General features: G+C 41.0%; 1 protein-coding gene across 2 annotated transcripts in view; it reads left to right on the plus strand.

The window, feature by feature from the left end:
• Positions 1–2,265, plus strand: part of ccdc113 (coiled-coil domain containing 113) — a 30,965-nt gene extending 28,700 nt beyond the window's left edge. For both annotated transcript variants that reach the window (XM_033036085.1, XM_033036086.1), the window contains 2 exons: positions 124–279; positions 2,013–2,265. In XM_033036085.1, the coding sequence (XP_032891976.1) occupies positions 124–279; positions 2,013–2,099 (243 nt within the window). In that variant the 3' untranslated portion in view covers positions 2,100–2,265. The remainder of the gene's footprint in view (positions 1–123; positions 280–2,012) is intronic.
• Positions 2,266–25,519: the final 23,254 nt, after the last annotated feature.

The raw sequence follows: 25,519 nt of genomic DNA on the forward strand, positions 1-25,519 counted from the left end.
GATTATTGTCTCACTCATGTCACAAGCCTTAGGGCTTTACTTCACTGACAAAATACCAATGCCCACAAGCACATGTCTGTCATTTATTTTTGAACGGTTAAATCAATGTCATTTTTTACAAAGGACAAGGCCACGGCAGAGGAGCTAAACAAGAAGTTTCGAAATGACATTTCCAATTACAAAGTACCGGGCATTCTTGAATATGTTCAGGAGACCTGGAATCGTTTTGACTTAGAGAAAAAAGTGAAAACCTGGGAACGCAAAGTGGACATTGCAGAGGTGAATCTCACAATGCTTAGTTTTATGAAGTAATGGGGAAGGTTACTGCATATAGCTTGGAGACTTGTCACGTGTCTCTAATTAACAGTTGCAAAGAATTAAAACTATGTCACTATTGTAAGTTCACAAAAGATGATGCTAAGTGTAATGATACCTCCAGTGTAAAATTGTTTCTTATATAGTAAAATTTATGTGATGCAGAAGCGTGGTCAGTAGAGCTGCGCATCACAGCTCTAGAGACCTGCGTTCAATTCAGACCTTGGGCACGCTCTGTTTGGCACGCGTGCAATTTTGGTCTCCTAATTTGAGGAAGGACATTATTGTTAATGTTGAGGGAGTGCAGGAAGGGTTCACCAGGTTAATTCCCGGGATGGCGGGACTGACATATGATGAAAGAATGGGTCGATTGGGCTTGTATTCATAGAAGTATGAGAGGGGATCTTATAGAAACATATACAATTCTTAAAGGATTGGACAGGCTAGATGCAGGAAAAATGTTTCCGCTGTTGGGCAAGTCCAGAACCAGGGGTCAAAGTTTAAGAATAAGGGGTAGGCGATTTAGGACAGAGATGAGGAAAACCACCCAGAGAGTTGTGAATCTGTGGAATTCTCTGCCACAGAAGGCAGTGGAGGCCAATTCACTGGATTCAAGAGAGATTTAGCTCTTAGGGCTAAAGGAATCAAGGGATATGGGGGGGAAAGCAGGAACGGGGTACTGATTTTAGATGATCAGCCATCATATTGAATGGCGGTGCTGTCTCGAAGGGCCAAATGGCCTACTCCTGCACCTATTTTTCTATGTTTCTCTGAACAATCCCATTTAATCTGTATTAAAACAATATCACGACTAATGGTACCATTTGTTATATTTTATCAAGGATGCATGTGAAAAATGTTAGAGCATCAATGAAATTGAATAAAAACGTGTATTTTTATGATGGCTATATATGTAAATAATAACCCCCTAAAATGTGTAATTTTTGGGCCTTTAGTCTTATTTGTTTTCCATGCCATCAAAAAAAAGGAACAAAACACAAAGGGCAAATGAGAACTGAGTTAATGTTGCAACAAGTTACTGCTAGGTGAAGCTAACCATATGGCATCAGTAAAGTTATTGTTAAAATAGTTAAGAAAAGGAACCTGTAAAGATACAGAGAAAGCAGGGGACGATTTGGATCATCACTGCCTTTTGAATTAGTCTGTACATACAATTGCTGCTGCATGTGGTTGTGTGATCAGTCAGACTCTCAAAGTATGTGAGTTGCTTTGAAATGTTTTTGTACAAATCTTTCTTTGACATAGGTGGAGCTTCTGTCTGTGGTTTTTATAAAATGATAAATTCACTTATGCGGAGACACACGTGCAAAGATAAGAGTGGAGAATAAGCAAAAGAGGCAGAAAGTAGAGAAAAATTCCTTGGGGACTGAAATAAATGGTTTAATTTCTGTTTCCACTGCCATACAGAAAATGGGTTTCACTGAATTCCTGATATTCAACACTGACGTCACTGGTGTATGGGATTCAATAGGATGTAAAATTGAAGTGCAGAGTCCATTTTTCATGTAGTGGTAAAAGTGAAAGATTACTCCAGAGTGACAACATCAGAAATAAAATGAGAGATTTAAATGGTTGTCAAAATAAACATGTTGTTTACAGAAGCACCACATATTTACAACATTTTGTATACATAGTTGTGACCTACAAACACTAATTTATTTTAATTTGCATTTCAGCTTGCACATAGATCTTACAATAATACCTGGGAGAAAATAAAAAAGTACAATGATCACGATCAAGATCAAGACATAAATATGTTGTAATCAGGTCAAAGTTAGAATTTGTCACATGTAAAAGGGCAACATTCACAAAGCTCCACTAAAACAAAAAGAATTCAAACTTTCTACGAATCATAATCATATTTTATGGTGTTATGCTATTTGACTATTGGCTGTATTATTGTGTCAAAATAATAAATTCAACTTTTAATACTGTGTCCTGTTTCCTACTTACGGGCTCTAAAACGATTGTATTCATCAAAGAAGCTACAGGTATTGGAATTATTAAATGAACACATTATACCGTTTTAGGAGGATATGACCAAACTAAGGCAAATGGGACTAGCTCAGATAGACATCTTGATTGGTATGGATGAGTTGGACCAGGCCTTGTACAATATGGTTCCTTTTGGCAAGCCTACACCATTACTAATGAGAAACCTACCTGATATCCCGGTGGCTCAGCACTTCAACTCCCCCTCCCATTCCCAATCTGACCTTTCTGTCCTGGGCCTCCTCCATTGTCAGAGTGAGGCCGAGCGCAATATGGAGGAACAGCACCTCATATTTCACTTGGGTAGTTTGCACCCCAGCAGTATGAACATTGACTTCTCTAATCTCCGATAGTCCTTGCTTTCTCTCTTCATCCCCTTCCCAGTTCTCCTATTCAGTCTTACTGTCTCCGCCTACATTCTATCTTTGTCCCCCCTCCCCTCCCCCCTCCCCCCCTTCTCTGACATCAGTCTGAAGAAGGGTCTCGACCCGAAACGTCGCCCATTCCTTCTCTTCAGCGATGCTGTTTCACCCGCTGAGTTACTCCAGCATTTTGTGTCTACTATTGAGAAATGGTGTGATCCATCCCAGCAAACTCACTTATTCTATTTATTTGAATGTGGAATTTGGGAATCTGGGCAAATCAGCATTTACTGTCACAGAAGACTTGGTAGTGAACATCTGCATTCCTTTGTGATATTGAAGATATTGAGTTCCACATTTTATACCAGCAACAATGATGGAATGCTGATTTACTTCCAAATCAGCATAGTGTATAACTTAGAGGTGAACTTCCAGGTGAAGGTATTTGTATGTGATTGCATTAATCCTTCTAGGTAGAACAGCTTTGGTATGCTGTTCCAGTGCAATGACACACACTGCAGCAGTACTCCTGGTCTCTGACTTGTCCCCATAGCCATGTGGATCATCCATTTAAGCAACTGACCACTGAACATTGAAAATGGTTTATTTTAAAAGTCATTACTTAATTTAGTTCCATATTGGTGAAAGTGCAGAACATAACATTTATAGCTCGTTTTTTGCAAAAACGTTGCCAAATGAAGTTCCTAAATACTATGCTCTGCACTGGAATGTCCATTTACAAAGAAACAGGGAAGTGCAGTGTACAAAAAAAGACACAAAGTGCTGGAGTAACCCAGTGGGACTGGCAGCAACTCTGGAGAACATGAACAGGGTTCTTCTTCAAATTGATTTGGGGGGGGGGGGGGGGAAGAAAGCTGGAAGAGAGCAGGGGCAGCACAAAGCCTGGTAGGTAATAGGGTGATACAGGTGAGAGGTGGGGTAGCTATATGCAGATGGTTGGACAAAGGCCAGAGATGAAACAACAGAGGGTGCGAGACAAAAGGATTGAAGAGTTTCTAATTGTGAAGCTTGGCGAAGTAATGTAGGTGGAAGGGGAGGAGAAATACAATAGACAATAGGTGCAGGAGTAGGACATTTGGCCCTTCGAGCCAGCACCGCCATTCAATGTGACCTTGGCTGATCATCTCCAATCAGTACCCCGTTTCTGCCTTCTCCCCATATATCCTGACTTCACTATTTTTAAGACCCTTATCTAGCTCTCTTGAAAGCATCCAGAGAACCTGCCTTCACCACCCTCTGAGGCAGAGAATTCCACAGACTCACCACTCTCTGTGAGAAAATGCGTTTCCTCGTCTCCATTCTAAATGGCTTACTCCTTATTTGTAAACTGTGGCCCCTGGTTCTGGACTCTCCCAACATCAGGAACATGTTTCCTGCCTCTAGTGTGTCCAAGCCCTTAACAATCTTATATGTTTCAATGAAATATCCTCTCATCCTTCTAAACTCCAGAATGTACAAGCCCAGCTGCTCCATTCTCTCAGCATATGACAGTCCTGCCGGGAATTAACCTTGTAAATCTATGCTGCACTCCCTCAATAGCAAGAATGTCCTTTCTCAAATTAGGTGACCAAAACTGCACACAATACAGGTGCAAGTTCCGGTGTGGGACAGGGGATATGAATGAAAAAGGTGATGGGAAGAAGGGAGGTGGGTGGATTAGATACCTAAAATTAGAGAATTCAACGTTCTTACTGTTGGGTTGCAAACTGCTCAAGCATAATATGAGTTGCTGTTCCTCCACTTTGCATGTGGCCTCTCTCTGGCAATGGAGGACAGAAAGGTCAGTATGGGAATGGGGAGTCAACATGCTTCGCAACAGGGAGATCCGGTAGGCCTTGGATCTAACCTGATCTACTGCATCCCCACATGACCTCCTGTACATCGGCAAGACCAAGGTTAGACTTGGCAACCGTTTAGCCAAACACTTGTGCTTGGTCTGCTAAGGCCAACTGGATCTATTGCCAACTGGATCTAAATAATAAATACTTTATTGATCCCCTCAGGGAAATTCAGATGTCCAGAAGCCCCCAACCAACAAACCCACAGATTCAAAACGAACGCAGACAGAAAATACATAGAATACAATGTAGACACTACCTGAGAGCAATAAATACTTAAAAAGACAAATAATTAACAGTTAAAAATTAAAAATTGCAAAATGCCTCTACAGCCTAGCGGTCCGAATTATAAAATCTAATGGCTGCAGGGGTGAAGGATCTCCTGAACCGCTCCGTTCTACAGGGCAGGGAGAGGAGCCGGTTGCCAACCATTTTAATTTTTGTGTCCTACCCTTCGCTCTCCAGCTTTCTTCTCCCCCCGCCACCTCCTCCCCTCCCTCTTAAAATCAGTCTGAAGAAGGATCCCGGGTCAAAACGTCAACAGTTCATGTTCTCCAGAAATGCTGCATGGCCTGCTGAGTAGGAGTAAACGGGAGCAAAGAGTAGGAGTAAACGGGTCCTTTTCACAATGGCAGGCAGTGATTAGTGGGGTACCGCAAGGCTCAGTGCTGGGATCCCAGCTATTTACAATATATATTAATGATCTGGACGAGGGAATTGAATGCAACATCTCCAAGTTTGCGGATGACACGAAGCTGGGGGGCAAGTGTTAGCTGTGAGGAGGATGCTAGGAGGCTGCAAGGTGACTTGGATAGGTTGGGTGAGTAGGCAAATGCATGGCAGATGCAGTATAATGTGGATAAATGTGAGGTTATTCACTTTGGTGGCAAAAACAGGAAAGTAGACTATTATCTGAATGGTGGCCGATTAGGAAAAGGGGAGATGCAACGAGACCTGGGTGTCAACTTCCATCCGGCACTCAAATACACCTGGACCATTTCCGACACTTCCCTACCATTCCTTGACCTCACTATCTCCATTGCAGGTGATAGACTTTTGACCGACATCCACTATAAACCTACTGACTCCCATGGCTATCTGGACTACACTTCTTCGCACCCTGCTTCCTGTAAGGACTCCATCCCCTACTCCCAATTCCTCCGTCTACGCCGCATCTGCTCCCAGGATGAGGCGTTCCACACCAGGGCATCTGAAATGTCCTCATTCTTCAGGGAACGGGGGTTCCCCTCCTCCACCATAGATGAGGCTCGCACCAGGGTCTCTTCCATACCCCGCAACACTGCTCTCTCTCCCCATCCCCCCACTTGCAACAAGGGCAGAGTCCCCCTAGTCCTCACCTTTCACCCCACCAGCCGTCACATACAACAAGTAATCCTCCGTCAGTTTCGCCACCTCCAACATGACCCCACCACTCGCCACATCTTCCCATCTCCCCCCATATCTGCCTTCCGCAAAGACCGCTCCCTCCATAACTCCCTTGTCAATTCTTCCCTTCCTTCCCGTACCACCCCCTCCCCGGGCACTTTCCCTTGCAACCGCAAGAAATGCAACACTTTTCCCTTTACCTCCCCCCTCGACTCCATTCAAGGACCCAAACCATCGTTCCAGGTGCGACAGAGGTTTACCTGCATCCCCTCCAACCTCATCTATTGCATCCGCTGCTCTAGATGTCAGCAGATCTATATCGGTGAGACCAAGCGGAGGTTGGGCGATCGTTTCGCCGAACACCTCCACATGGTCCGCAGGAACCTACCTGACCTCTCGGTGGCTCAGCACTTCAACTCCCCCTCCCACTCCGTATCCGACCTCTCTGTCCTGGGTCTCCTCCATGGCCAGAGTGAGCAACACCGGAAATTGGAGGAACAGCACCTCATATTCCGCTTGGGGAGTCTGCATCCTGGGGGCATGAACATTGAATTCTCCCAATTTTGTTAGTCCTTGCTGTCTCTTCCCCTTCCTCAGCCCTCCTGCTGTCTCCTCCCATCCCCCAGCCTTCAGGCTTCTCCTCCTTTTTCCTTTCTTCTCCCCGCCCCCCCCCCCCCCGATCAGTCTGAAGAAGGGTTTCGGCCCGAAACATTGCCTTTTTCCTTCACTCCATAGATGCTGCTGCACCCGCTGAGTTTCTCCAGCTTTTTTGTGTACATTGAAAGTAGTAATGCAGGTGCAGCAGGCAGTGAAGAAAGCAAATGGTATGTTAGCATTCATAGCAAAAGGATTTGAGTATAAGAGCAGGGAGGTTCTACTGCAGTTGTACAGGGTCTTGGTGAGACCACGCCTGGAGTATTGCGTACAGTTTTGGTCTCCTAATCTGAGGAAAGACATTCTTGCCATAGAGGGAGTACAGAGAAGGTTCACCAGATTGATTCCTGGGATGGCAGGACTTTCATATGAAGAAAGACTGGATAGTCTCGGCTTGTACACGCTAGAATTTAGAAGATTGAGGGGGGATCTTATAGAAACTTACAAAATTCTTAAGGGGTTGGACAGGCTAGATGCAGGAAGATTATTCCCGATGTTGGGGAAGTCCAGAACTAGGGTCACAGTTTAAGGATAAGAGGGAAGTCTTTTAGGACCGAGATGAGAAAATCATTTTTTACACAGAGAGTGGTGAATCTGTGGAATTCTCTGCCACAGAAGGTAGTTGAGGCCAGTTCATTGGCTATATTTAAGACGGAGTTAGATGCGGCCCTTGTGGCTAAAGGGATCAGGGGGTATGGAGAGAAGGCAGGGATGGGATACTTAGTTGGATATCGAATGGCGGTGCAGGCTCGAAGGGCCGAATGGCCTACTCCTGCACCTATTTTCTATGTTTCTATGTTACTCCAGCATTTTGTGTCTTTTTCTTTTGTCCATTTACGAATGGCACGTGATCTTCAGGGACCTCCATTTTGCGGGCATTGATGTGAGCCACTAAAGTTTAATACATTTCGTATTAATCTCCTCCATCTAGCAAAATGTTATTTGGGCATGATGGAATGTCTCACACATGTACTTAAGTGATGTTTTATACAACACTAGCGAAGTGTTTATGGCTCAGCCGTACAAAGAATGTAAGGCTGTATTCATACAAAAGAACCACCTCTCTTAAAATCAGTCTGAAGAAGGGTCGATCCGAAACGTCGCCCATACCTTCTCTCCAGAGATGCTGCCTGTCCCGCTGAGTTACTCCGGCTTTTTGTGTCTATCTTCATACAAAATTGATTGTGTTCAAACAAACTAATTGACAATGTAAATACATAGCAATCAAACAATAACATATTTTTACAGCATTCTCGCTGACTGCGGTGATCTAAACCTATGAAAGCAAACGAGGTAAATGATGCTAGAATTATGGTTTGCACCTTGGACCAAGTCCGAGTTGAACAACGGCCGAAGTTCAGTCTCTGCTGCATTAGATGTAGATGTAGGCGAAGGCAGTGCTGAGAAGGTGTCATCTTCTCAGTCCGCTAGTTTACCATTTCACCTCTCTCTGTGCGTGAACTGCATGAAAATCCATCATCGGACCCTCCTGAGTGAAGAGAAAAAAAAGACCGGAGAGGATGCTAAGTGCGCGTTGTTTTACCTCTGTTTCTTCTCAAATTCTGAAAAGTGGAAGTCAACATGAATGGACCGCAACGACTGGGAACTGCCAGTGTGCAATGAATGAGCGGTAGGTAAAGTCAGAGGGTAACCAAGCTATTGTTAGTGCCTGCCCGGTTGCTTGGTAACGGTTACGCGCGCTTCCTACAGACATGGCCAGGTGGCCACCGCGCTGTGACCGTGGGACAGAGCTGCGCGCCGTCCCGCACACTGATGCAGAGCACAAATGTGTCGAAAAACGACATGGCAGAAAAGCGGAGAGGGCCCGCCAAGACGAAGAACATCGGGGAGGTGATTTTGCCTGGGGGCCCTAAGGGTCCGTTCTCGAAGTTAAGTCAGGCCACGCTGAAAGACAATGATGGAGTGAAGCGGACCAGCGTGGCTTTGCTCAAGTATAACCCCGGCTTGGCCAAGTCGCGCCAAGCCGACAAGCAAAAGCGTAACTCAAAGAAAACTTCAGAGATGGAAGAAGATCAGTTGTGGAGCACCATACCCGGTGGCACAGGTAACATTCATTACTGGGAGAGGCTGATGCACCACCACATACAGGCAGGGTACCTCTCGTTAAATCAATAACGCCGCCCTAAGAGAGAGGGTCGGCTTTTGTAAAATATTACTCGGGGGGAGAGAGAATCCATGTGTAACCTTGCACACCAGAACACCACAGAGCGCGTTTAAGAACTTTAATTATATTCACTGTAGAGTGTGATTTAACTAATAGTGATTTGCAACGGACATACAACCTTTTCAATGGTTAACAGAAGGAGATGATAGAACATCGAACAGGACACCCCGTTCTTCGTATCGTGTGATATTTTACTCCGCAAAGACTCAGTCAGACGAGCAATCAATTAATATTCCACCAAACTGTAGTCCGACAGCGCAGCACTGTTCTGGAGGAACAATCTGGATTATGTGTTTAGGTTTATGAAATAAGACTTGAACTGAGTATTTTGTCAGAGGTGAGGATGCTACCAGCCGAATCGTAAGAGAGATATTAATGGCCATTAAGGAGCGAGGGACCTCAGACAGAGAAAAGCATTCACTGGGAGGAGGGGGCTACCGATGATGAAATCTGATTGAAAAGGAAGATGGAGTACTGGACCATATCGGGGAGGGGGTGGACAGATGGTAACAGTGAGGGAGAAGGGACCCGATAGATGTGCGTGGATGCTGGTCAGATGGTGTGGGTGGGTGGGTGAGATGATGTGGACTGTTTTGGCAAAAGGAGGATCAGGGTAGATAAGGAGGAAGAGAGAAACCAAGCACAAGCAGGTTACCTGAATTTAGAAAATTCTATGTTCATTGTGTTGGGTTGTAAACTATCAAGGTTGAATGTGAGGTTATTTTATAGTTTGCATTTGAGCTCACTCAGGTAGTGGAGGACACTGGATATAGACAGTTCAATGCTGGAATGGGGAAGGAAATTAAAATTGTGAGCAATCAAGAGCTCCAGGTGGTCATGTTGGACAGATCACGGCTGCTTAGCCAAGCAGTCACGTAATCTCCATTTGGTCTCACCGATGTAGAGATGAGACCAAATGCCCGGGGGCCCTAATGTAATAAGCAGAGAATGCGGTAGAACAGAGACACAAGGAACTGCATTTGCTGGTTTACAAAAAAGAAAGACACAAAGTGTTGGAGTAACTCAGCTGTCAGGCAGCATTTCTGGAGGCCATGGATAAGTGACATTTCGGGTCAGGACCCTTCTTCCCAAAACATCACCTATCCACATCCTCCAGGAATGCTGCCTGAGCCGCTGAGTTATTCCAGTTTTCTTTGATGCTGTGGAACAGGTTGGAGGAGGTGCACGTAAATCTGTTTCACCTGGAAGGGTCCAACAATGGTGCCGAAGGTGGAGGTGGAGAGACGTGGGCTGCACCTACTACGTTTCCAGAGAAAGGTGCTTCAGAAGGGGAGGGATGGATGAACCAGGGAGTCACAGAGAGAGTGATTCCCATGGAAAGTAGAAAGGGATGCTGATGGGAAGATGTGACAGGTGGTGGAATCATTGTAGCTGCCAGAAATTCCACAGAATGATGTGCTGGACGTGAAGGCAGGTGGGGTGAAAGGTGAGGACCAATGGGACTCTATCCCTACTATGTCTAAGAAGACGCAGGGTGAGAGCAGAAGTGCTGGAAATGGATGTTAAGTAGATGAGGACTATCAACCACATTGGCCAAAAGCTCCACTGAAGGGCTGATGGAAGGCCTTATCTTAGGAAATCAGAGGAGGGGAGGAGAAGATAATGTCAATCCATGAGGGGATGAGGTAGTACAGCAGATAGAAACATTGGGCCAGCCAGGGCTGTCATGTTTATAAATGTTACGTGGGAGATAGAAATGAGCAGTTGAGGGTTGGTTCTTCTGTAGGTTTGTAGGCTTTGGATGGAAGATCTCCTGAAAATATGAAGTCTGTGGTATATGAGACAGTGGCCTGGTGCTGGTAAAGGGTAGGAGGGAGATATGAGGAGGTATCAAAGAGCTGTTGCTTAGTGTCCACCTGACTACAATGGCACTGATCTTTTCTGCTGTTTGATGATGAGATTGGGATTGGTATGGAGCCAGTGGAAGGTTGTGCCACCTCCCCTTGACCCACTGTTAGTCTCGGACATCTAGAATCAGCCAGCCTTTCCTCGATCTGCTCTGTCCTATATGGAAAGTTCACCCTATTCATCTTTCCATTCCTTACCTAAAAGCCTTCTTTATAATACATTCCTTTACTCAGACTAGTTAAACAGAATGATTTTGGGTGGGGTTCCTATCATTTAATACAAGGAATTAAAATTGTATAGTATCTCCATATTAAAATCTGTGCCTGGCTTGGAAATCCCACACATTTTACTATTGGAGTCAAAGTCAGAAATTGTAAGATATTATGACTTCAGCATGTAGATAGAAACAAGCACAGGTGTTCAGTATATGCTGTTGCCAGTGTGAGTCTTCTTTATTTCACAAAACACACCCTTGCTCATATGACAGTTCATGTTGTCTATTGTGATAGGTTTTAGTTCATTGGTACGTGGTTTTATTTCTGTCCATCCACACAAAGTTTGTATACTTGTTTTAGCACTGTGTCCTTTTGAGTTTCAGCAGCAATTTCAGCTGCTGTGACTGGAAAGTCATTGTCCACTGCTTCTGTAATGTAGATAGCACCTTCAGTGCCCCCAACTGATTCTTCATGAGGCAAATGTGATAAATCATCAGCGATAGCATTTTCTTTTGAGCTGCGGTACTCTATGCTGTAGTCATACTATGACAAGAGAACGGCCCAGCGCTGCATCCTCGAGGCTGACATTGTAGGTATTGCTGACCGAGGATCAAGAATAGCGAGAAGTGGCAAATGATCAGTAACCAGGGCGAATTTCCAACCCAATGGATACTGATGGAATTTCTTGATCCCAATGATGATACCTCGATTTGTGCATAATTACGCTCACTCTTGGTAAGTGTGCGTGATGCAAATGCTATTGGCTTTTCTTGTCCATGTTCTATTACATGTGAAATCACAGCTCCTACCCCACAACTAGATGCATCACAAGCTAACTTTAACTCCCGATTTGTATCGTAGTAAACAAGTAATGCATCACTGGTCAAGCTATTCTTACATGCACCATAAGCTCTTTGGACCATTCACATTTTTTATCCTTGTGCAACAACTTGTGAAGAGGGGCTAGCTTTGTTACTAACTCGGGTAAGAAGTGTGAGTAATACTGTACCATACCCAGGAAGGAGTGGAGTTGAGACACATTCTGTGGTGTTGGTTCGTTTGCTATAGCGTTAATCTTTTCCTTCACTGGTTGTAGTCCATGTTAATCCACTTTCAAACCAATATACACTACTTTGGTCTGTAAGAATGCACATTTGCTTCTTTTCAACTTTATATTGTGATCATCAAGTCGTTTCAAACACTTCACTGAGTGTCTCTAGATTCTCCTTCTCAGTAACAGTCACAATCAGCAAGTCCATCTTGATTGCTCAAACCATGTGATGTTCCTTGCAAAATCTTGTCCATTGTAGCTTGGAAGATTTTTGGTGCTGACTTCACACCATAGGGTAGTTTTGTGTAGGAATACAACCCCATGTGCGTGTTCATCGTGAGGTACTGCTGGCTCTTACGATCAATATTTAGCTGAGCATATGCATGTGACAGATCTAGCTTAGAGAATACCTTGGAACCAGCAAGTTCAACGTGTAAATCTTGTGAGTTTGGTAGTGGATACTGTTCATCATCTACTGCCTGGTTGATACTTACTTTGTAGTCCCCACACAATTTCACTGCGTTGTCTGCTTTGGGAACCACTACCATTGGAGTAGCCCAATCACTGCAATCTGTTTTAACCAGTACACTGTTTTGTTCCAACTTTTTGATTTCATCTTCCACTTTACTTTTCAGTGAATATGGCACTGGTCACGGTCTACAGTAGACAGGTTCCACATCGGGTCGAATCCTGATGTGTGCTTGCTCACCCTTTTATGCTATCAAAGCTGTCATTGAACAAAGCATGATGTTTCTGCAATAACTGATCAGGTTGTGTTTGCACTTCGACTTGGAATACAGATTTCCAGTCCAGTTTCAGTAAGTGGAGCCAATTTTACCCATCAACGTTGGCCTATTGACATAACTTGCGACAACTATTGGCAACTTCAAAGTCTTGCCTTTGTGTTGTACATCACAAACATCTCTCCACGTGTCTCCAATACCTCTCCAGAGTACGTTTTCAGCTGAATGGTGTTTCTGTGATAGGCATATTGCTAAACTTAGATTCATAGGTGTCTTTGCTTATAATTGTGCAATCAGCAGCGGTATCAATACACATAGTAATGTATTGATTGTTCACTTTGACCTTTGTCTGAAAGTCTTCCTTTCCAGACCCACCATTCATAATATAGATGCTGTACAGTCCAAGTTCATTACTCTCTGAGTGTTCTTCGAGGTTGTGAATCCCACGCAGTTGGTTTAGTCGAGCCTTTTGTTTTGCGTTGTCCTGTGATGGTGCTCTACATGCTGATGCAATATGGTCATTCTTTTGACAGTTGTTGCACCTAGAGCAGTGGTTCCCAACCTTTTTTTGGCCATGCCCCACCTAATCACCTCTAAAATCCTGATGCCCCCCACCCCATATTTTAGCACGAGCAGACAAAGAAATAATTCTCAGAAAATGGAATTTACTCAAAATAACATCTGAAACATAAACTACATATGTTTACCTGATGCCCCCCTGAAAAATCAAATTGCCCCCCTGTGGGGCGTACGCCCCACGTTGGGAACCACTGACCTAGAGTCTTGAACTGGCACGTATTTGCTTTGTGTTGACCATTGAATCGATAGCAAATATCTGCGCTTTCCCCAGAACTTTGGTGGGATGGCCTTTTCCGTGTCTTGTCATACTTGGGCTTTGGAACTGCCTTTTGACTGTTGGCTGTGCCAGCATGTGTTGGTTGAAACTCATGTGCACTTTGATATGCCATCTTCATGGCCAAAGCAGTTTTGCATGCCAAAACAAAGGTAAGGGCTGATGTGTTCAGTAATTTTGCTCATCCAGCATTCCACATACAAATCTATCACGCAAAGCTCAATCCAGAAATGTGGTAAAATTGCAGTGTAGAGACGACTTCTTCAATGAGATAATGTGTTCACTCACAGTCTCACCAGACCTGGTTTCTTGTGTGAAATTTGAAATTTTCTGCAATCTCTATGGGCTTTGGGTTGAAGTGAGCATCAGGTTTTGAAAGAACAGTCTCAAATGAAAGATTCCTTGCTTTCTCTGTGGCTAGGATGTTGGTGAGAGTTTCATAAACTTCATGACCAATCTCAGTTAATATAATGGCTTTCTTTTGTTCCTGGATGGCCTTGTTTTGTGTTCTTACCTGCACTGTTTCCCCAGCTTCAATAATGTAATTTGCAATAAAAACATTTCCATTCGCTCACAGTACGAGGTAAAGGTTTCACAGTTCTTGTCGAAAGTCTCTAGTCGCCCGATGTATCCCAAGGACAACATCTTGCCCCATAGACATAACACAAAGATATCCTGACAAACTCTAGTTGATTTGTACATCTGCTGTTTTAAATTATAGTCCCATGCATCGAAGGAGCTGCGGCCTATCATATCCAGTTCGCAAACAATTGCGACACAGCTTCGCATTTGCTGTATAAAATGTTAAACTATACTGCATATTGCAAAACTGTCCTGCACTGTATTTAAGGGTTGAGTTCACAAACCCTATCCGATCCTCGTCGCCATTGTAAGATATTACGGCTTCAGCGTGTAAATAGTGTGGGTCTTCTTTATTTGGCAAAAGTACACTGCGCATACTCACACATATTCACGAGACTGATAAGATATTGAATATATCACATGTCACAATTCATACCTTTCCAGTACCCTGTTCTTAAAGTTACATTTACCATTGTATACACTACAGAAATATATATTTATTTGTTTGATAATGCACATGTGAAGCATCATGATGATGTCAGAGTATAGGAGGGAGATCGATCGTCTGACGGAATGGTGCCAGAATAACCATCTTGCAGTCAACCAGTAAGACCAAGGCGCCGATAGTTGACTTTAGAAGAGGAAGGCCGAGGATCCATGAAAGTGTCTTCATTGACGGGTCGGTGGTGGAGAGAGTCAACAGCAAGATTCTGGGGGGTGTGCATTTCTCTGAAGATCTGTCATCGATTGCATTCATCAAGAAAACCCATCAATGCCTCTACTTCCTTAGAATTTTGAGGATATTGGGTATATCGACAAATTGTCTCTTCATCTTCCACTGTACGGTAGAGAGCATATTGACTGGATGCACCCTGGCCTAGTTCGGCAATTCGAGCACCCAGGAATGAAAGAGATTATAAAAGTGGTGGACACTGCCCGGTCCATCACAGGGACTGACCTACCCACCACCGAAGGATATATAGGAGGCATTGCCCTAATATTCTTTTTTTTTCAATTTATTTAAATTTTTTGTTTGTATTATTATGGTATGTATTGAGTACTGTGTTGACATATCTGTTCTATTGCTGCATGTAAGAACCTTATTGTTCCGTTTTGGTACATATAACAATTAAACACTCTTGAGGTGCTTTTGGTACATTAAACATACTGTACAAATGGTTGGTGTTGAAATTCCGCTAGTTTGTACAAAGCAAGCACCCATAAACAGTGATGTGATAACGACTTGACAATATATTTTGTTGATATTGGTTGAGGGATATACAGGGCCACATCACCAGGGATAACTTTCCAGTTGTTCTTCAAAGTAGTATCATGGGAAAGAAGTTATGAGTAGATACTGCTGTTTTTAATATATAACTTTCATCAATAATTGACTCGGTTGGTCGGAAATATTCAGCAGGTTAAGTATCACCTGTGGAGACAGAAACATAATTAATCTTTCAAGGTGACAACCTTGTATTAGAACTAGGACTTCTTATGGCATTTTTTGCAGAATATCTGAGAACAATGGCAAAAAACATTGGAAAAAAATGATGTTGGTAACGTGACTGTTGATTGACAACAACTCAAGCAGGGCTATTGGACAATGTGAAATACTTAATGAATGAATGCTTAATATGTGGTTTGCAGAATGCATGCATCCTCAAATGTATGGTGGTCAAACTCTCAGAATATTGCTGCTAAAGTGCTGAAGAGTTTGGTGTTTAATGAGGATCTGAGGATTTGGAGGCTTAATTAGGAATATATACGTTAATCCCGTGAAATTGATCAAAGAAATCTAAGTGATTCAAAATTGGATAAGGGTATATATTATAATTGTACAACTGTTAGCATTTAGAAAAATAAAATAAAACTCAAGACAAAGTAATATATAAAATATAGATGTATTTATATGAATCCATACATTTGCATTATATTGTATATAAAATATGTATAGTTTAAATATAATATATCTATACAGACCATTAAATAAAAATAACCTGAGAATTTTATATGTGTGCCAGAATTTTTTGTTGGCCAAATGATGAAGTTCACATTGCAGTTGGTGTAAAGTGTCAAACTTCAGTATACAGTGGAGGGGGTGCGAAACATCAGAGAAGGAACAAATTAGACTACAGAGCTTGGTGGCATTGAATGCCAAAGAGTTTGTAACAGCAGCTGAGATTTAGAGTTAAGTGACACAGTGCTATGCTGTTTGAGAAATGTGAGCAACTGGAAGTAGCACTAAAAATAGAAACCAAGGAAACAAAATTAGTTTAAAAAAACATCAATTGAAATAAAGACAAAAATAGGTGTAACACAGAAAAGTACATGCAGTACCAAGAAATAAAGACGAGAAAGTGAGAAAAGTACTATGGCTACATCTATTTCCCATCCGTATGCAGCTCTCAGTGATATCATCCAAAAACACAACATGAAAGTCGACAATAGTTACAAAAAGCTGGAGTAACTTAGCTGGACAGGCAGCATCTCTGGCGACCCTTTGTCTCGACCTGAAACGTCACCCATTCCTTCTCTCCAGAGATGCTGCCTGAGTTACACAAGCTTTTTGTGTCTATCTTCGGTTTAAACCAGTATCTGCAGTTCCTTCCTACACATGAAAGTCGACAAACTCTGTAAAGACACCCTTAACTCATCACTTTTCTCAACCATGAAATTGATGTTTATCTGACATTGAGTATTGGGGGAACAGATTCAATTAAATATTGTTTTGGTTACCCTACAAACTGTTATCTCGATCATAGTCTGAAATAGTTTTTTCAACTTTCATGCCCTAGATGATGATCAGCCGAGTTTCTGACCCTATAATACCCTCTCACCAACTTCCAGCTCTATAATATTGCATATATCCACTCCTTTTTCTGCTCAGCTGCTAAATCTTCCTAAATTTTTAAACTTTCATAGTTAACTATTTCACAACTTTGTTGGTGAACTCCCACCATACATATACCAGAGTCGAGCAAACTGCTGACTGCATCCTAACTTGCATCAAGTTCCATTCAATCTTCACTCCTACATGTGCAAACCTATGATATTGCCCACTGCAGAGACATTGCAAACTTAAAATTATCATCCTTGATTAAAACCTTCCATTTTCTGGATCTCCTCTAAATCCCTGATCTCTAATCCTAAAGATCTCCAAGATTTTCACAATCAAATTTTGACTGTCTGCCCATCCATAATTTTCATTGTTAGCCGTGTCTTCCACCCGGGCCTTAAGATATGAAATGTCTTCCATAAACATAGATGTCCATCCTCCTTTCTTTAAGATGCTCCATGAAAGCCGCATCTATCATTCCAGTCCTCAATGCCTCTTTGTGGCTCAGGGTAAATTTGTTGGTAGCACTTCAGTGAAGAGTTGCTATGTTTTATGATGTAAGATCCTTTATGACACACTTGCACTTGGTGTGATGTGGTATTAGGAATGATGGATTTGAATCATGGATTGGGAAAGGCATCAAATAGCACAGAAAAAATGCTATTGGGGCATGGTGGAGAATATATGATCATCCGGCATTTGTCTGTCATCGCTAAGAGTGCAGCCATAAGGATATAAGAGGAGCAGGACATCAGTCTTGTGGAGTTTGTTCCACCATTCAGGATCACAAGTGATCTTGTATCTCATCCCCACTTTATTGTACTACCCCATATTCCTTGATGCCCTTTATAGCCCTCAAATGACAAATCCAACATTCCTGGCACCATCAAGTGAATCTATGGTGCATCACATCTGTGGCAAGTTTATCCCATCTAAGAAGAGAAAAGCTGTACACATGACTTGAGGTGCACTTTCATAGGCAACTGTAGAATTGCACAAATACTTCAACTATATTTAGATCCAGTACAGCATTTAGTACTGCTACTTCACATCTAAAGGGATCAGGTTTGATCCTGACCAAGGTGGGGGTTGGAGGTGCAAGGGGGATGTCCTTTTACCTCCATTCCCCACCAGGAAGATTTTGGGGCTCTTCAGTGATCAGAGACCCAAACAGTTCCCTTTACTCACACTCTTCGCCTGGTGGAACTTGTCCTCAACCTCGATAACTTCTCTTTTGACTCCTCTCATTTTCTTCAAGTCAAAGCTGTAGCCATGGTCACTCATATAGCATCCAGCTATGCCTACCTTTTTGTTGGTTTTGTTAAACAGTCCTTGTTTCAAATATACACTGGCACCATCCCCCAACTCTTTCTCCGCTACATTGACAACGACATTGGGGTTGCCTCCTGCACCCATGCAGAACACATTGCTTTAGTTAACTTTACCATTAACTTCCATCCTGTCGTGAAATTCTCTTCTCATGACTGCGTGGAATTACTCTGGTACTCTGGCTTTCTACCAGCTTCGGCTTCTTTGTATTAAAGAAATCTATATCTGATAAAGAGGGAAGATATGTTATAGTCACGGGAGAAATTTACAATACACCATTAACTATGATAAATATTTACGCGCCTAATTTTGATAACCCACAATTTTTTAGGAAAATAATAGATTTAATCGCAGAGCATAATTATCAAAATATAATAATGGGGGGAGATTTTAACTGTGTTATAGATCCATACTTAGATAAATCAATAAAGCTAGGGAAGCGTCTTGTTAAAACTAAGACCTGTGAATTTTTAAATACTTATATAAAAATAATAACATAGCTGATCTTTGGAGAATAGCAAATCCAAGTGGTAGGGAATACTCATTTTATTCATCAGTTCACTAAACTTATTCGCGAATTGACTATTTCTTATTGGACACAAAATTAATCCCGTATATGAATAAACCATCATATCATAATAGTATTATTTCTGATCATTCACCATTGACTTTTATACTTAAAATTGAGGGAATGCCGAGTATAAAACCTTTTTGGAGATTCAATGTACACATATTAAATAACCCGCAGGGTTATGAGTATATAAAAGAACAAATAAAACTTTTTTTCGAAATAAATGACACGCCGGGTATTTCTGCAATGCTATTATGGGAAACCTTCAAGGCATATATTCGCGGTGTCATAATTTCTTACCAAAGTTTTCAAAATAAGGAAAATAAAAGAGAACTTCAGCGGATAGAACAGAAAATAACATTACTAGAACTGGACAATGCAATTGACCCAACCATAAATAAACATAATAAGATAGCTTTATTGAAATATAAAGTCAATAGAATACTATCGGCTAGAATAATAAGATTATTCCAAATTACAAAACAAGCACACTTCGAATTTGGGGATAAGCCACATAAACTACTTGCGAGGCAACTGAAGCAACGAGAAAAGGAAAAAACTATTACTAAAATTAAATCGGATAAGGGTGAGTTTTTAACACTGCCTAAGGATATTAATAAGAGGTTTGCCCAATTTTATCACAATTTATATACATCTAAAATAAATACAGATGTAAGTAAAATTACAAATTTTTTAGATAATTTCAAGCTCCCAAAATTGGATAGTTTAGAACAAGAGCAATTAGGAGCACGAAATAAAACAAATAATAAACTCACTGAAAAATGGGAAGACCCCAGGACCAGACGGTTTTAGTAATGAATTTTATAAAAGATTTCAGGAGTCAATTGTACCAAGATTATTCAATTTATACACGCAGGCTTATACTGAAAATAAACTACCAGAAACCCTAGCAGAAGCAACTATAACACTTATACCAAAAAAAGATAAAGATTTAGATGAACCGGGTTCTTATAGAGCTATTTCACTTCTAAATACGGATCAGAAAATTTTAGCAAAGATTCTAGCTAGAAGGCTAAATAATTATATTAACATTTTAATAAATACGGATCAAACGGGATTTATACCCAAAAGACAATCATTTAATAATTTGAGAAGGCTTTTCAATATAATGTACTCTCATAATGAGGACAATGAAGATATTTCAGTTGTCACGCTGGATGCAGAGAAGGCATTTGATCAAGTAGAATGGCAGTATTTATACAAGGTACTCCAAAAATTCAATATGGGAGAGAATTTTATTAGATGGGTTAAACTACTTTACGATAGACCTACGGCAAGAATACTAACTAACAATACGCTATCTCCAAAATTTTACTTATCAAGGGGTAATAGGCAAGGGTGTGCCTTATCACCATTGCTATTTGCCCTTATGATAGAACCGTTGGCCGAAAGGATTAGAAATCACCCGAATATTCACGGATATAACACTAAGGACTCAAAGAATAAAATTTCACTATATGCTGATGATATCCTTTTATATATTACTAATACACAAACGAGTATACCCACTTTATTAACATTAATTGAGGAATTCGGCTCTTTTTCAGGATATAGAATAAATTGGAATAAAAGCAAAATTATGTCTTTAAAACCACAGGATTTGAGACACTTACTAAAATTCCCCTTCAAAATTGCAACAGAAAAATTCAAGTATCTGGGTATTCAAATTACGAGAAGACACAAATCATTATTTAGTGCCAATTTTATACCACTATTAAATAAACTGAATGATATGATTACATTTTGGAAAACGCTCCCGCTCTCATTGATAGGTAGAATTAACGCTATAAAAATGACTTTCTTACCACAATTAATATATTTGTTTCAAGCGATCCCAATATATATTCCAAAATATTTTTTCAAAAAACTAGATTCCACTATCACTAATTTTATATGGGATTACAGAACACATAGAATTCAACGAAAGCATTTGTGCAAATCTAAAGAAGTTGGGGGTTTATCATTACCTAACTTTATGTATTACTACTGGGCAGTGCATATTAAGAACATAATGTACTGGCTGGATAGTTCCACTCAGCAGTTGGAGTGGATAAGAATGGAGAAAGAGGAGTGCTATCCGCACGATATAGGAACGATCCTGCTCTCACCGATAAAATTGAATAGTATAATATATAAGAAGAACCCAATTATTCACAATATAATAAGAATTTGGAAACAAATAAAAGTATCCTTGAAATTAAATAATTTATCAGTACTAACCCCACTATTGAACAACCCCGCATTCAAACCTTCTCTCATCGACAACACATATCAACAATGGGATAGACTGGGGATTAGGAAAGTAGGGGATATGTATGAATTGGACAAACTGTTATCATTTCAACAATTAAAATTTAAATTTAAATTGAAGGATAATCAATATTTTAAATATATACAGGTATGTGACTTTATGAAGAAATATATACATAGATTTCAAACTATATTTTTAGACCCTTTAGAAGAAGCAATGAATATTAAGGCTGATTCACAAAAATTAATATCATACTTTTATAATAATATATTAAATAGAGAATCACCCTCAACAGAAGCACTAAGGGAAGATTGGGAACATGAGCTAATGATAAAGATCTCGAAGGATAGATGGGAAAAGTATTTGATGAATACACATAACTGTTCTATTAATGCAAGACATCATTTAATTCAATTCAAATTATTACATAGACTATATTATTCAAAAACGAGGTTGAATAAATTTTATCCAAACGTCTCTCCCAGATGCGATAAATGTTTATTTCAAAACGCTAATATAACACATTCATTTGTAGGATGTACAAAGTTGAATAAATTTTGGAGTGATATATTTGATATATTTACAAAGCTTTTCAAGTCAAGAATAGAACCCAAAATGGAATGGATTATATTTGGAATAATAGGAGAAGATACCAATTTAAATAAAGACCAAAATGTTTTTTTAATTATGGGTTAATAATTGGAAAGAAATTGATACTTAAATTTTGGAAAAATACAACCATACCAACTGTTAAAATGTGGATTAGGAATATGATGGACATAGCACGCCTTGAAGAAATGAGACTCCGACTAATAGATAAATATGACCAATTCTTAAGGAGTTGGACACCTTTCATCGACTTTTTGGAATCATGTGATGCAGCGGTACCATAAAGATTGCTGATTTCAGTTCATGACGTGGATAGATCTACATCTCCGAATACAGATTTGAAAATTTCTCTTTTAAGGGGCCTTCTCTTCTATTTCTACTTTCCACTTTAAAAAAAAAAAAAAAAAATTTTAATTTATTTTTTTATATACACACTTCACGTTTTTCTACTCTCTACCATCTATTTTTCCACTTTTTCCCCTTTCTATTGTTTTCTTTTTCTTGTCTTGCTTACTTCCTTCTCATTAAAAAAAAAAAAAAAAAAAAAAAAAACTTCCATCCTGTCGTGAAACTCTCTTCTCATGACTGCGTGGAATTACTCTGGTACTCTGGCTTTCTACCAGCTTCGGCTTCTTTGTATTACTGTAGAGACCAACACTGAAGACTGAATGGGAGTGGGACATCAAGTTAATATGACAAATAACCAGTAGTTAGCAATCACTGTATCCGACTGAAAATGTAGTCATCAATTCATATTTACCAGTGGAGCCAACGACATCTAGACTGTAAATACTGTACATTAAAATTAAATTAGTACAAGTAAATTGGCTTCTGATTTTTAATGTACAGCATGGAAGCAGGCCATTTGGCCCAATTTGCCTGCACTGACCAGTACAAACTCTTCAATATTAACCCCATTGCCCTGCACTTGGTCCATATACAGTATCTATATGTCTAATTGATTCACATGCTCATCTGGATGCTTCTTAAATGGTTTCACAACTCAGCTTCAATCACCCATTCAGGCAATGCATTCCTCGTCTTAATCTCACTTTAAACTTTATGTCCTCTAGTTTTATTTAAGCTTTATATCTCTCTGGTATGTGTAAACATTTCCTGCAGTCTACCCTATCTATATCTTTCATAATTTTCTATACCTCAACCCCTCAGATCCAGGGATAAAACAGTTTACAACTGTTTGTTATATAAATGAACAATTTGGTTGACACTTGCAGTAAATTTGCCGATAGTACATATAGGAGATAGTGAGGAAGATTATCTAAGTTTACACCAAGATTTGGATAGATTGGGAAGGTGGGCCTAGGAATGGCAAATTAAAATTAATACTGACGTGAGAGGTGATGCAGTTTTGTATGTCAAACCAAAAGAGGACATACACGGTAAATAGTCATAAAGCATGGAAACTGGTTCTTCGGCCCAACTCTTCCATGCTGACCACGATACCCCATCTAAGCCAGTCCCATTTATCAGCGTTTGGCTCATATCCCTCTAAACCTTTCCTACCCACGTATGTGTCCAAGTGACTTTTGAATGCTGTTAGAGCACTTCCTCTGGCAGCTCATTCCATTTTCCCACCGCCTTCCGAATGAAAAAGTTGCCCCTCAGATTCTTATTAAATATTTCACCTCTCACTTTAAATCTACAATGCCTTCAGAAAGTATTCAGACCCCTTCACTTTTTCCACATTTTGTTACATTACAGCCTTATTTTTAAATGGATTTAATTCATTTTTTTTAATCATCAAACTACACACTATACCCCAGAATGAAGATGCAAACACAGATGTTTAGAAATTTTTGCAAAGTAATTAAAAATAAATAACTAAAATATCACATTTACATAAGTATTCACACACTTTGCTATGACACTCAAAATTGAGCTTAGGCTCAACCTGTTTCCATTAATTATCCTTGAGATGTTTCTACAACTTGATTAGAGACCACCAGTGGTAAATTAAATTAATTGGACATGACTTGGAAAGGCACACACCTGTCTATATAAGGTCCCACAGTTGACAGTGCATGTCAGAGCAAAAACCAAGCCATGAAGACGAAGGAATTGTCCGCAGACCTCCAAGACAAGGTTGTGTCGTGGCACAGATCTGGTGAAGGGTATAAAACAATTTCTGCACCATTGCAGGTCCCGAAGAACACGTTGGCCTCCGCCATTCTTAAATGGAAGAACTTTGGAACCACCAGAACACTTCATAGAGCTGGCCGCCCAGCCAAACTGAACAATTGGGGGACAATATACAATAGACAATAGGTGCAGCAGTAGGCCATTCGGCCCTTCGAACCAGCACTGCCATTCAATGTGATTATGGCTGATCATCCCCCATCAGTACCCCGTTTCTGCCTTCTCCCCATTTCCCCTGACTGCGCAATCTTTAAGAGCCTTATCTAGCTCTAGAAACATAGAAAATAGGTGCAGGAGGCCATTCGGCCCTACGAGCCAGCACTACCATTCATTGTGATCAGGGCTGATTGTCTTCAATCAATAACCCGTGCCTGCCTTCTCCCCATATCCCTTAATTCCACCAGCCCCTCTCTCTTGAAAGTATCCAGAGAACCGGCCTCCATGGCCCTCTGAGGCAGAGAATTCCACAGACTCACAACTCTGTGAGAAATAGTGTTTCCTCGCCTCCGTTCTAAATGGCTTACCCTTAATTCTTAAACTATGGCCCCCGGTTCTGGACTCCCCCAACATCGGGAACATGTTTCCTGCCTCTGGCTTGTCCAAATCCTTAACAATCTTATATGTTTCAATGAGATACCCTCTCATCCTTCTAAACTCCAGAGTGTACAAGCCTAGCCGCTCCATTCTCTCAGCATATGGCAGACCCGCCATCCCGGGAATTAACCTTGTAAACTTACGCTGCACTCCCTCAATAGCAAGAATGTCCTTCCTCAAATTAGGGGACCAAAACTGCACACAATACTCCAGGTGTGGTCTCACTAGGGCCATGTACAACTGCAGAAGGACCTCTTTCCTCCTATACTCGACTCCTCTTGTTATGAAGGCCAACATGCCATTTGCTTTCTTCACTGCCTGTTGTACCTGCATGCTTACTTTCGTAGACTGATGAACAAGGACCCCCAGATCCCGTTGTACTTCCCCTTTTCCCAACTTGACGCCATTTAGATAGTAATCTGCTTTCCTGTTTTTGATAACAATGTGGATAACCTCACATTTATCCACATTAAACTTAATCTGCCATGCATCTGCCCACTCCCCCAACCTGTCCAAGCCACCCTGCATTCTCATCGCATCCTCCTCACAGTTCACACTGCCACCCAGCTTTGTGTCATCTGCAAATTTGCTAATGTTACTTTGAATCCCTTCATCCAAACCATTGGTGTATATTGTAAATAGCTGCGGTCCCAGCACCGAGCCTTGCGGTACCCCATTAGTCACTGCCTGCCATTCTGAAAGGGACCCGTTAATCCCTGATCTTTGTTTGCTGTCTGCCAACCAATTTTCTATCCATGTCAGCACTCTACCCCCAATACCATGTGCCCTAATTTTGCCCACTAATCTCCTATGTGGGACCTTATCAAATGCTTTCTGAAAGTTCAGGTACACTACATCCACTGGCTCTCCCTTGTCCATTTTCCTGGTTACATCCTCAAAAAATTCCTGAAGTTTAGTCAAGCATGTTTTCCCCATCGTAAATCCATGCTGACTCGGACAGATCCTGTTACTGCTATCCACATGTGCAGCTATTTCATCTTTTATAATTGACTCCAACATCTTCCCCACCACCGATGTCAGGCTGACTGGTCTATAATTCC

The sequence above is a fragment of the Amblyraja radiata genome, chromosome 17 (genome assembly GCF_010909765.2).
Source record: "Amblyraja radiata isolate CabotCenter1 chromosome 17, sAmbRad1.1.pri, whole genome shotgun sequence".
Taxonomy (NCBI): domain Eukaryota; kingdom Metazoa; phylum Chordata; class Chondrichthyes; order Rajiformes; family Rajidae; genus Amblyraja; species Amblyraja radiata.